We start from the raw sequence: 14,556 nt of genomic DNA, 5'->3' as shown, positions 1-14,556 counted from the left end.
TCTGTGGAAGCCCATCTCTGCAGTGAAGTGGCAATTCTGGAGGATGCTAGAGATGGAGACAGATACATGCCAGCTATGACAAGGACTGCAAGCCATTACAGCATTCATTACCCTATGAGCTGAACATCTTTAATGCCTGCTTTGAAAAGGAGTATCCCACAGTGCCTATGAGAATCCCTGCAAAGGCTGAGGATGCTGTGATATCTCTTTCTGAGGCAGATGTCAGAATATCATTCAAGAGGGTAAACCCTCACAAGGGATCTGGCCCTGTTGGCATACCTGACAGGGATCTGAAAATCTGTGCCAACCAACTAGTCGGAGTGTTCATTTCAGTCTCTCATTGCTGTAGTCAGAGATTCCTTCCTGCTTCAAAAGGGTATCAATCATCCCAGTGCCCAAAAAGAAAATGAGCTGCCTCAATGACTCGCCCAGTAGTGCTCACATCTACTGTGATTAAAATTCAAGAGGTTGGCCTTGGCCAGAATTAAGACATGCCTAAGCGAAGGACAACCCCCTGAAATGCACTTATCGTCACAATTGCTCCACAGCTGATGCAATATCACTGGCTCTCCACTCAGCTCTAGATCACCTCGAAAACAGCAATTCGTACTCTTCATAGACTACAACTCAGCCTTCAACATCATTATTCCCTCAGTGCTAATCAACAACCTTCAAACCTTTGGCATCTGCACCACCCTCTGCAACTGGATCATTGAATTGGAAACATCTTCTCCTCCGTGACTTTCAACCCAGGTTCACCTCAAGGTTGCGTGCTTAGCCCACTGCTCTACTCATTATACACCCATGTCTGTGTGGCCAGGCACAATTCCAATGCTATCTACAAATTTGCCGATGGCAGATTCACAAAAGGCAATGAGGAAGTGCACAGGAGGGAGATAGATCAGCTCGCTGAGTGGTGTCACATCAACAACTTTATACACAATGTTAGCAAAACCAAGGACATGATTGCAGACTTCAGGAAGAAGTTAGGAGAACACGAACCAGTCCTCCTCGAGGGCTCATTAGAGGAGAGGGTCAAGAACTTCAAATTCCTGTCTATCAACAACTCCGAGGATGTATACTGGAGCCTCCATGTCGATGCATTTATGAAGAAGGCTCTCCAGCAACATGAGGTGTTTGAGGAGATGTCAAAGAAGACTCTCGAAAACATCAGCAGGTGCACTGTTGATAGCATTCTGGCAGTTTGCAACAGTGCCTAGTACGGAGATGCCAATGCTCAGGACAAGAATAAACTCCAGAGGTTGTTAACTTGACCTATGACATCACAGGCACCAGACTTTACTCCATCGAGTTCATCTACATGAGGCAGTATCTTAAAAAAGCAGCCTCTATCCTTAAAGATCCCCAGCACCCAGGCCATGCCCTCTTCACTCTGCTGCCATCAGGGCAGGAGCCTAAAGACGAGCACTTAACAGCACAAGGACAGCTTCTTCCCCGTGCCGTCAGTTTCCTGGATAATCAATGAACCTAAGACACTGCCTTACTTTGACTTTTCAAGCACTGTTTTTATTTATTTTTTTAAGGTCTTATATAAATGTTTGCTCTGTGATGCTCAGCAAAACAACAAATTTTGTGACTTGTTCATGATAATAAATTCTGATTCTGATTTTATCCTCTTCAGTGTCTGAGTTTTTTGATTTTCCTGTGAATTGATTTTATTTTTCATGAATCACTTGTAAATTTCATTGGGTCAGAATTTCTCTCAAAAATGATTATCCAGAAGCAAGGACAAAAGCCAGATCAAATAATTTTTCTGTTGAAGTTTCTTCTAACATTTTATCATTGTTCATATAGGAATAGAAAAACATCCAGATTTGAATGTTAAGAATTGTTTATTTTTGCAATATTAATGCTCCAAATAATAAAAAACCAGATTAACTAGATTGGTTGTGAAGTATGCTCTGACATTCCTTTGAGTTAAGCCAAAATCAGGATATTGCATTCCCTTACCTCAATAAACATATATTAATTGTTTCTTGTTATTTTGGTCTGCAAATCATACTTTAGCATTTTCTTTGACAGGAAAACACTTCATCAACTTTATTTTTTTAAAGTTTATATGCTGCATTAGTAATAAAGGTATCAGGCATGATATAATTCCTGTAGCATGTGTTTTTAATATAATTTCTCCAATTTTGATTTCTGCATTGCAAAGATAACAATTTGAAGTTTTTCTCTGTGGTGCTAGTATTTTTTTATCTGCTTTGTGTTTCAGTTCAAATAAGGATAATCCAAACAGCAACCTGGTCCAACTGCAGATCAACATCAGCGCAGTATCTCAGATTGATATTCGAGGGTAAATTTGCTAACTCTGACCTACGCTACTTAGAAACTGTTCCTCTAAAACTGCAAAACTTCCGTTTAAAACTGTTGCTGCACATTTGATGTGAGTCTACTCACTTCGACTAAGGACGAAAATGTGCATTTTAATGGGATAGAATATTCAGGTGGCATATTTCACCAACATTCCCTCGTCCCTCATCTTAAAGTTCACTGTGTTACAGAATTCTGCATTTATAGTTGTGTAGGTTGCTTGCGTGACCTCTCCTGTCTAGTATCTGCTGCCTGGACCTTCCTGTCTTTCATGTCCTCCCCCACTTCTGCTTTCTGTCACTTTGATGACCTGTTTTGTGAACTCCTTCAGCAGTCCAGCACCCTTCTCACACACCACATTGGAAACTGCAGTAAATCGGGCAAACAGCTGAGTGAGCTAAACCAGACTTTCAATAAAATCTGTGAAATGAGGAGAGTTATATAACAGGAAGCTAACTCAATATTGACAGCTTATAAATTCAAGACACAACCCATTTGGTGTTTCGATACATTAAAAAAAATCTGCACAATAATTTCCAAGCAGCTGGTGTTGTTGAATCAGACATTAGATTGTCATTGTGACTAACATTATCTTCTCGAGGCCAAAAGGTTATGGGTACAAACGTAAATTGGACTGGCAATAACAGAATCTAAGGGAGTATCAGCTCAGGTAAAATTTATGTTGTTCCTCCTTCCACTCATTTGGATGTAAAACATCTCGTGATACTCGAGATAGCCCCAGTCAAAATTTATCTCTCAGCAACATCACTGAAGCAGGTTGTCCTCTGTTCATTACTACACTGTTGTTCATGAGAGCTTGCTCAAGCTGATGTGATTTCTAAGGTATAAATGGAGATTGCGCTGTAGAAGTGCTTCCGTGGCTCTATGGAGCTTTTTTAATGTGACTGTTTTATTTTTTTTGACCAAGTATCACAGAGAACAGTGCATTTGATAAATTTTTAATTTTGTTGTATTTTGAAACCGGAACATCCTGAGGAAATTCGTGAAGTTCACATACAAACTCCTTACAGAGAGTGCTGGATAAGCCCGGATCATCTGTACTGTGATAGCATTGTGCTAACTGCCGCGCTAACTATGCCATTTCTAATGTAAGCTGTACATGAATTTCAGGGTGGGTGCATAGGTGATATATGGACAGCAAGTTTCAGGGTTCAGGTAGATGAAATCATAGAATTCCACAGCTTGGAAACAGGTCCTGTTCCCCAAATTGTCCATGCCATCCAAGCTCATCCAATTTACCTGCATTCAGCCCAGATCCCTCTAAAGTTCTCCTGTCCATGTACCTGTTCTAAATTTCTTTTGAGTGTTACATTTGACTCCTTTTCTATCATTCCTCTGAAGCTCATTCTTTATACCCACCACCCATTTTAGATTCCCCTACCAAGCAAAATGATAGCTATTTACCTGATCTATTCCCCTCATTATTTCATAAACCTGTCAAGGTCCCCGTTAGCTTCCTACACTCCAGAGAGGAAGGTCTCAGAATTTCAGAATTTATTGTCTTGAACATCAAAAATGTGTTGCTTTGTGGCAGCATTAAAGTCCAAATATTGTTAGAAATTGCATTTTAAAAATAAATCATGCAAAAGAAGAGAAAGTGAGGTAGTGTCCTTTCAGAAATCGATGGCAGAGGGGAAGAAGCTGTGTTTGTGCTGGTGAGTGTTCATTGTCGGGCTCCTGTAACCTCCTTCCTGACGTAGCAGTGTGAAGAGGGCATGGTCTGGGGGTTCCTATCAACTTCTTATAATTCAACTCTACCAGTCCTCATAACGTCTCATTAATTTCTTTCTGCCTCCTTTCCAGCTAAACAAAATCTTTCCTCGCGCTTGATGACCAAAACGCAACGCAGTTAGTGCAGCACTGTTACAGCACCAGCAATCAGGACCAGGGTTCGAATCCTGAGCTGTCTGTAAGGTGTTTGTATGTCCTCCCCGTGTCTGTGTAGGTTTCCTTGAGTGCTCTGGTTTCCTCTCACCATTCAAATTGTACCAGGGGTTGTAGGTCAATTGGGTGTAATTGAGTGACACATGTTCGTGGGCCAAAATGGCCTGTTACTATGCTGTATGTCTAAAAGAATAATTAATATTCCTTGAGCACAATGTGTGGTCTTATGAATGGCTTGTACGGATGTAATGTGATCTCCCTACTCCTGCACTCAATGTGCTGGCCAATAAAGGCAAGTTTGCCAAACACCTTCTTCACCACCCTCTCTACCTCCAGTGCTACTTTAATGGAACTATGTGCCAGATCCCCCACCCCCAACCCCCAGTCACTTTGTCCTACAACACTCTCCAGAGTCATACCATTCACCATGCAAATCCTACCTTGTTTTAATCTATTGAAGTACAATGCCTCACACTGTATGTTAACTTTCATTTGCCATCCCTTGGCCATTTCCCACTTCACCTTGATCCTGTTGTAATCTTAGTTAACCACTATGCCACCAATTTTGATGTCATCTGCAAACTTGGCCAAGTATATTGTCATCCGCCATTAATATAGATGACAAAAAAATAGTTGTCCCAGTACAGATCCCTGCAGGTCACTGGTCACTGCTCTTAAAACTTTTCACTATCACTTTCTGTCTCATACCATCAAGTCAATTCTCTATCCAATAGGCCATCTTGGCTTGGATTGCATGCAGTCTAATCTTCTGAACCGGCCTACCGTGTGGGACCTTTTCAAAAGCCTTGCTAAACTTTGAAAACAGCCAAACCTAGAAAGTATATGATAGGAGTTTCTCACGGTGGTATGGGTATATGGGTGTAAGACTATTTGCACTTGTAAAATGAAAATCAGAAATGATTTTGAGTTGGATTTTTGGAAATATGGTCATAGTGTACTGTATTAGTAATTTGGAAGACAGCATCAACATTCAAGAATACATAAACTGATGTGCCTAGTGGGTTAAAAAATTGTGAATGAGGTTCAGTATAGTGAATAATTGTTTATTTTGATAAGCGTAACAAAGAAATGTAATATTTTGAGAGGAAATAAGGATAAAGTGTTTAAGGATGCATGGTCTGAAAATGTACAAATAAATCATTAAGAATAAAAACATTGCATTGAAAACCCATAGAAATCCGAAATTAAATTTTAACCGGTCTTTCAATTGCGCCCTTTGAGGATGATTTAAATATGGTGATTAAGTTGTCCACTGTTTCAACTAAACACAAACACCCTTTGCAATGTGCCATTATTAAAATCTTCAAGGTATGTAAGTGGCAGAATTTTTACATTATGTATAAACTTCCATTATGTGACTGATTCAAAGAGATAAGGGTGCTAAAGTCAGGGCGGCATGGTTAGAGTAGCGGTTTGTGCAAGACGATTACAGCACACCAGCGACCAGGGTTTGAATCCAGCATTGTCAGTAAGGAGTTTGTACGTCCTCCCCATGTCTGCGTGGGTTTGCTCGAGGTGCTCAGGTTTCCTCCCTCTCTCCAAAAACATACAGGATGTGTAGATTAATTGGTGTATTTAGGTGGCACAGGCTTGTGAGCCAGAAGGACCTCATGATGTATGTCTAAATTTTAAAATATCTTTGGCTATGTTACTGGCTTTACTTTTATCTCAATGGTGTTTTTAATCCACTTTTTAAAAATGGCTATACTAATTCATTTTGTGCATGTTTCATTTTAGTCTTCTGGAATATGCACTAGTTTGGCTGCAACAATGAAGTGAATAGGGGTGTTAAAGTGAATGTTGCAGCCCAATGATTGATAGTGCTGTTACAGTATGTCCATTAACATCCATTTATTTATCTTTATCTGATTGGAACTAGGTAAAAGTACACACTCGGTTATTGCTTTTCGTGTTGCTTGAAACAAAATTATATCTCAATAACTTTTTCCACCCTGTATGACCGACTTATCATTTTGGTACACCTTTTAATTCTTCTTTGGCTTGGCTTCGCGGACGAAGATTTATGGAGGGGTATGTCCACGTCTGCTGCAGGCTCGTTGGTGACTGACAAGTCCGATGCGGGACAGACAGGCACGGTTGCAGCGGTTGCAAGGGAAAATTGGTTGGTTGGGGTTGGGTGTTGGGTTTTTCCTCCTTTGTCTTTTGTCAGTGAGGTCCATCTCGTTATTCATTTGATCAGTACATGATGTACCATGTATCCTGCAATAGGTTTATAGTTTTTGTGAAAACATTTTGGAAGACTGCTGATAACGTGGATCAAAGTGATGATGGAAGATTTTTTTTAATTCTTCTTGTTCTTCTTCTCATTCTTTTTATGACTTACCTTTATCTGGTTATATTTAAATCAGATTGGGGACTGAGTTTTTCTCAGCGCATATGTCCAACCAAACAATAGAATTTTCAGGTTCACGCGAAGGCCCTGTTCTGCAGTGCTGAGGCTCTGAGATTGCTTTTACAGCTTCTCTTCATAGTTTACTTATTTTCTTCTTTCATTGTGAATCTGCAGAATTATTTTCACTGGCCATAAAGTAATTTGGGATGCAAAAGTCAAATGCAAATTCCTTCTTTCTTTGAAATTGCACTGCCAAGTTTTCTGTTTGATCTCAATTCAGTAAGTTATCCTTCCTGTAAACGTTGTCCAGGTTTATCCAATCCAATCAAATCAATTCAGAAATATTTGCGATGGCATTCTCAACAAGCTTGCAATGCTGCGATGCCCAGCTTCCTTATCTGGAAAATGGTTACATTTATAATCCAGTGCAATTCTGTGCTGATTCTAATCATCAGGGTGAAGTTTATTAAGCAACTTTTCTTGTTACTGACCATTTCCTGTTATTATCCTATTAGTAATGATGTTTACAGTAGAGATAGGAATGTAGTTTACAATGGATTTATCAAAAAATAATATGATCATTGTCAAGGGATACAACAAAGTTTTTGGATCCTTTGAAAACTGTAAGACACATGAATTCCATCATTGCCTATATGAGGCAATCAATAATCATAATATGTAAAACAGAAAATGCTGAAAGCACTCAGTTGTCCAAGCAGCATCTGTAAAGTGAATCACTCCCTTTCACCTTTACCACTGGGAATGACAATGACCATTGTTATGGGCCCAGAGGATCCCAAAACCCAGCAGCAATAGAAATTCACCAAGACAAATGGTTACTTAAACAAAAGTCATTTTTAATTTGCTTTAAACAAAAACAGGATCAAACTTTAACTTATTACTATTAACTTAACCTAACTTAACCCCCTTCTAAGTCTAAGCACATGTGTATGTAATATAAGTTCAGAAAAGTTATTTGATTCACAATCCAATCTCACTTCTCACTCCTCCAAGTTTACTGATATCTGGCAATTCTTATACTGTGCACAGAATTTAACTTTTATAAAGTTCACCAGGCTTTGGTGCTTGAACGGTAATTGGTTATCACTCTTGTTGGTTTCAGAGAGAAATTTGTTGCCCATTGGACACACAAACTGATTCCCTCTGATCAGCCACTTCAGTGTCTTACTGAAGAAACTTGCCCTATCGAGGTTTTCCAAATGATAACCTCTTCTTCTGCAGGTCACCACAAAGTTCCTCTTATAAAGTTCATCAGGCTTTGGTGCTTGAACGGTAATTGGTTACCACTCAGGAAACTTCTTGTTGGTTTCAGAGAGAAATTTGTTGTTCATTGGACACACAAACTGATTCCCTCTGATCAGCCACTTCAGTGTCTTGCTGAAGAAACTTGCCCCATCAGGGTTTTCCAAATGATAACCTCTTCTTCTGCAGGTCACCACAAAGTTCCTCTTATAAAGTTCATCAGGCTTTGGTGCTTGAACGGTAATTGGTTACCACTCAGGAAGCTTCTTGTTGGTTTCAGAGAGAAATTTGTTGCTCATTGGACACACAAACTGATTCCCTCTGATCAGCCACTTCAGTGTCTTGCTGAAGAAACTTGCCCAATCAGGGTTTTCCAAATGATAACCTCTTCTTCTGCAGGTCACCACAGAGTTCCTCTTGTTTCCCTTATTTCAGGAGAAACACTCTAGCCAGACATTTCCTCTTTTATGGAACACAAAGGTTTTCAATAGGCTGACCTCAGAACTCATAACCTGTCTTCAAAGCGGGATTTCAACAAGTTGCCAGCTAGCCATGACTGCAGAAACCAGTTCTCTCTCTCTTAGAGAAAGTCTGTTTTGTCTCCTCTCTCTCTCTCTTCTTGCAAATCACATGATCTTCTTGGTACAGCACTGCAACCAGACAGATTGCAGGACTGGACCCAAACCTCTGAGCCCATTCATCTGTTGCTTTCAAAGCAATAGTCCATTGCTCCACAGTACGTCCAATTAACACATACTTGTGAAGTCTCTATAGGTATTTTCAAAGTTTTTGCAAAGGCACTCAGAACCTGGACTGTCTGACTTGAGCAGAGCTCTGGCATTTTAAATGAGATCTGTTTTGTGAAGAGTTTGTTTGTGATCTACACTACTCCCACAATCTATCTCCTTCAAAAACCTATCTATATATAATATAAAATATGATATAATCCATCACACCATAGATTTCAGGGATATCATCACCTCAGAATTTGGAATCAGAATCCAATTACTTGTCATGAACGTGTCATGAAATTTGTGGCAGCAGATGGTGCAGAACAAGTTCAAAAATTACTAGAAAATTACAGTTATGTAAATACAAGATTTCAAAAAAAATAGTGCAAAGCAAAGAAAAAAAAGGTGATGACCATATATTCACTTTCCATTCAGAAATCTGATGGCAGAGGGGAAGTAGCTGTTTCTGTAATGTTGAATGTGTCTCTTCAGGCCCCTGTACCTCCTTCCTAATGGTAGCAATGAGAAAATGGTATGGCCTAGGGCCTTGATGATAGAAGCTGCTTTCTTCATGCACTGCCTTTTGAAGATGTCATTAATGGAGGGAAGACTAATGCCCATGATGGTGCTGGCCAGGTCTTTTCCTGTCCTGTGCATTGGTGGAATGGTGCCTCCATACCAGTGATGCCACCCGTCAGAATGCTCAACATGGTGCGCCTGTAGAAATTTGCAAGAGTTTTTGGTGACACACCAAATCTCCTCATGAAATATAACTGCTGGTAAGCCTTCTTTATAATTGCATTGACAAAATGGCACAGGCTAGGTCTTCATAAATGTTGACATCCAGGGATTTGAAGTTTCTTACCCTCTCCACTGCTGACCTCTCGATGAGAACTGGTTTGTATTCTCCTGGCTTCCCCTTCCTGAATTCCACAGTCAATTCCTATGTTTTACTGATGTTGAGTGCAACGTTGTTGTTGTGACGTCACTCAACTACTGATCCCATACTGACCTGGTCAGTAGTTTTCCAATGGTTTTACTTCTGTGTTGACATCTTGAAATTCCCTACCTTTTGTAACTATCAACATGACAATAGTTGCTGCTGTTAATCAGAGTTAAACAGATGCTGAGATCGAGTGCACAAAAGTGCTGGAGCAACTCAGCATGTCATGTAGCCTTCACAGGAAGGAAAAGGTAACTAACATTTTGGGCCTGAACCCTTTGTTAAGAATCTGGAAAGGAAGTGAAGAAAAAAAGTGGGGGAGGAGAGGAGATGAGGGAGGGGGAAGATAAAGGAGCATCAGGCTAACAAGAAGCTAGGTTGGTACAGGTGGATACAGGAAAAGAAAGATGACAAGTGTTGGGGAGCGAGCAGAGAGCGGAGTATGGTGGCTCTGTGATAGGAGAAGCAAGGGAAGGGGTTGGAGATACAGGAAAAAAGGGGAAGATTGACAGAAATTGGAGAAGTAAAGGTTCCATTATTGTCATGTAATACTCCATTTGGAATGTAACATACATGAAATTCTTTAGCTTTGTCTAGCATAAGGCAGACAGAGAGTCACCACTTTGTCCAGCGCCCCTCACAGAAACCTACAGCAACGAGCGTTCCTGGCCAATCTACCCACCAGGTACAGACAGCCCTGAGCTTGCTTAGCTTCCGAGACCAGACAATCTCAGACATATACAGGCTATCAATCAGGTAGTATTGAAGTTTCTCCCTCATGAGAAATGGTCAACAACCAAAATGTGAGTTAATTTTTTTGGTTTTCAAAAGCATTTATTTTTTTTAAATTAGAACATAATAATGCAATGTCTTTTTGTACTTTTTTTAATCAGTGGCTATCCTGCAAGTTGTGATTGACTCTTTTGGTTTTGTTCATTTGAGCTGAAATAATCAAGATGATTATTTATAAGAAATAATTTTGGTGTAAGATGTCAGCAAGCTGTTGTGCAGAGGGACTTGAGAGTGCTTGTGCATAAATCACAAAAAGTAAGTTAGCAGATGTAACAGGTAATCAAGAGTGCGATTTGAAGGTTGGCTTTCATTGCTCCAGGGATTGGATTTAAGAGCAGGGAGGTCCTGCTACAAATGTACAGGGTACTGGTGAGGCACCTAAAGTACTGTGTGCAGTTCTGGGCTCTAATTGAGAAATCATGTACTGGCTTTGGAGGTGGTGCAGAGGAGGTTCACTAGGTTGATTCCACAGATGAGAGGATTTGCCAATGCTGGGTCTTTATGAAGCCTGAAAGAGGATTTCATCAAAACGTAAAATTATGAAAGGGACAAAGAAGATAGAGGCTAGAAAATTGTTTCTACTGGTTGGTAACTTTCTATATGTTTCAGTGAGATCACCCTCATCCTTCTAAATTCTAGAGAGTACAGGTTTAGAACCATCAAATGCACCTCATACTTTATCCATCTTGTTAACCTCCTGGACCCTTCCCAACACCAGCATTTCCTTCCTTAGATATAGGGCCCAAAAGTGCTCTCAGTAATGTGGTTTGACCAATGTACTATAAAGTCTCAGCATTACATCCTTACTTTTACATCCTAGTCACCTTGAAAAGAACGCCTACATTGCTTTTCCTTTACTACTGATTCAGCCTGCAAGTTGACCTTTAGGGAATCCTGTGCCAGGACTCCAAAATGCTTTTGGACATTCACATTCTGACTTCTCTCCCAATTAAGAAAGTAATCTACTTCTAAATTCCTTCTACCAAATTCCATTACTGTTTACTTCCTGATACTGTATACCATCTGCCATTTCTCTTCCCAGTCTGCCAGCCTGTTCAAGTCCCTCTGCAGACTCAGTGCTTCCTCAAAACTACCCATCCCTCTCCTTATCTTTGCATCATTTGCAAACTTTGCCACAAGCCATTAATTCCAACATTTAAATCATTTGCATTGAACACGAAAAGTAGTTGACCCAACACCAACCTCTGTGGAACACCTCTGGTCTCTGCCAGCCTGCCAGTGGGAAAAAAAAACTTGATTCCCACTCTTTGCCTTCTCCCCGTCTAGCTTCCATCTTCTATCCATTCTAGTTCCTTTCCCTTAACAGCAAGGGCTCCTATTTTCTTTGCAGCCTCATATGCAGCCACTTGTCAAAGGCCTTCCCAAAGTCCAAGTAAACAACATCCTTTGTCTGTTTTGCTCATTACTTCCCCAAGGAACGCCAGCAGATATGTCAGGCAAGATTTCCCTCAAAGGAAACCATGTTGATTTCAGTCTATTTTATCTTGTGCTTCTAAATAACCTGAAACCTTGCTCTTAATAATAGACTCCAGAATCTTGGCAACCTCTGAAGTCCCTGTCTTTTGCTGCTCTTCCTTCTTGAAGAAGTGGAGTGACTCCACTCACTTCTGCCCTGTGAATTTCTTCTAGCATGTTGATGGTGTCTTCCACTATGAAAACTAATACAAAATAGTTCCTCCACCATTTCTTTGTTCCCCATTGCTGCTTCTCCAGCGTCATTTTAAAGAGAAGTGAATTTGTGGAATTTTCTGCCCAAGGAAGCAGTAGAGGCTACCTCCAAATATATTTAAAATGCAGATCAATTTTTTTTGCAAAGAAGGGGAATTAAAGGTTATGGGAAAGGTCAGATTGCTCTATTGGACTCCATGGCGAAATCAGCCATGAGCTCTTTGAACGGTGTAGCAGGTTTGATGGGCCAGATGGCCTACTCGTGCTTCTATTTCTTATGTCACAACAGTGGATGCCATCTTGCTGGCCCTCCACAGATAACACCATCATACTATCAAAGTGACTATCAAACTCGAAGATCTAGGACTCTGTTCCTTCATTTCCTCAGCGGTAGACCCCCATCTGTGTGGGTTGATACCTCCACTCTCCATGCTTAGCTCCCTGTATACTAATGACTGCCAAGCCAAGCTGACCTCCAACGCAATTTATCAGTGATGGCATCACTGATACTGGATGAATGCATCAAGACAGTCATGGAGAAAACACACCAATGCCTCTACTTTTTAAGGAGTTTGAGGAGGCTTGGCATGTCATTGCATGCACTATTGAACTGCTACTGGTGTACTATGGAAATTATACTGACTGGTTGGCTCACAACCACGTTTGGAAACTCAAATATGCAGGAACACAGAAGGTAGCAGACATGGCCAAATCAATCACAAGTGACAACCTAGATTTTAAAGATACCTACACGAGGCAGCTATCACCACCCCCATCACCCTAGTCGTGATCTCTTCTCACTGCTACTTTCAGTTCAAGAACAGTTTTTCTCACCGCTACTTTCAGACACCTCTAAGTTCAAGAACAGTTTTTTATAAACCAGCAGCTCTTGAATCTTCCTGAATCATAACACAACTCCAAGACTATCCAAATCTGTCTGAACTGACAACGCATTTTTTGGCACCATTGGTCAAATGTGAATATATTATTTCTTTTCTATTCATGTCATCTGAACTACATTTGCACTAGTGGACTTTGCATAACTGGGAAACTGCAATAAGCAAGATTATAATGATATCTGTACATTGCACATTTATAGTTAAAGAGAACTAACGGCACTCTTGCCCGACCAACAACTCCCTCCACAGTTTTCAGTCCTAACTCAAGCTTTGTGGATGTTTTGACCTTTTGTTACATTAGTTGAAAATGTTTTAATTTTGTCTGCAGCAAAACTGCTGAACAAAAAAAAAAGGTAATGCAAGAAAACATTCTATTCACTTGACATTTTTTTAATGCATCCAAGGTGACATTCTCTCACCAGGCAACCTTTAACCAATGGAATGAAGAGAATTCTTCAATGTTGCTGCAACAAATTTTAAAATAAATTTATGACATGCCACAAATGTAATGCTCCAGAATGCAAAGGTAACAACACTCCAAACAATATGAAAGTTACAAAATCCTGCTGTAGAATCAGAGAGCAACTGTTGACGAGGTGAAAGAAAAGACTTTACATTGCCTAGAATTGTAGCAAATCATAAATCGGAGGAAAGGCTAAGGATTAGGAATTTCCAGAGGAAAACGTGCCTCACTTCATGTCATAACCACAGAGTAGGATGATTGAGGACAATTCATATTGCTTAATCAGGAAGGACATACCATAAGGATATGCCCACACATTCAATTAGAATGTGTTGTAGCTGGTCAGTTTCAACTCAATCAAAACTACCTAGTTTACTATCTAATACAAAGAAAATTAACAGGATTCATAATGGTCTAGAAGTTCTGTTTAAATGGCTCAGAACAGTGTGGGTGAAAGAAAGTTTTGGGTACAATTCAGGAAGAAACAAACACATGATTACTTTTGGGAAAAAATGTTTACTTTGCAGCTTGAAAATTAGCAATAAGAATAGAAGGAAAATGTGCTATTCTCTCTGATGTTACGATCCTAGAGGACCCTAAAACCCAGCAGCAATAGATATACACCAAAACAACTGGTTATTTAAACAAAAGTTGCTTTTAATTATCTTTAAACATTAAAACAGAATCACACTTTAAATATTAGCTTAACTAACCTAACTTAACCCCTTTCTAATTCTAAGAGCACGTGTATATAATGTGTGTGTAAGTTCAGAAAAGTTCTTTGATTCACAGTCCAGCCTCACTTCTCATTCCTCCAAGTTTACTGGTTGCAGGCAATTCTTATACTGTGCACAGAATTTAACATTTATGAAGTTCACCAGGCTTTGCTGCTTGAAAGGTTACCACTCAGGAAGGTCCTTGTCAGTTTTCAGAGAGAGATTTGTTGTTTGCTGGACACCCACAACTAATTCCTTTTAATCAACCACTTCAGTGACTTGCCAAGGAAACTTGGCCCTTCAGGGTTTTCCAGATGATGGCCTCTTTCTTTCAGGTTGCTAGAGTTCCTTTGAGTTTCTAACTGCAGAACACCTCTCTCTCTCTCTCTCTCTCTCTCTCTCTCTCTCTCTCTCTCTCTCTCTCTCTCTCCCTCTCTCTCCCCCCCC

General features: G+C 40.1%; 1 protein-coding gene across 2 annotated transcripts in view; it reads left to right on the top strand.

The window, feature by feature from the left end:
• Positions 1–14,556, top strand: part of itga8 (integrin, alpha 8) — a 284,139-nt gene that overhangs the window by 188,063 nt on the left and 81,520 nt on the right. For both annotated transcript variants that reach the window (XM_069914329.1, XM_069914330.1), the window contains exon 23: positions 2,237–2,317. In XM_069914329.1, coding sequence (XP_069770430.1) covers positions 2,237–2,317 — 81 coding nt within the window. The remainder of the gene's footprint in view (positions 1–2,236; positions 2,318–14,556) is intronic.

The sequence above is a fragment of the Narcine bancroftii genome, chromosome 1 (genome assembly GCF_036971445.1).
Source record: "Narcine bancroftii isolate sNarBan1 chromosome 1, sNarBan1.hap1, whole genome shotgun sequence".
NCBI lineage: Eukaryota > Metazoa > Chordata > Chondrichthyes > Torpediniformes > Narcinidae > Narcine > Narcine bancroftii.
Note: the sequence above shows the minus strand (reverse complement) of the source record. Positions and strands in the feature narration are given on the sequence as shown.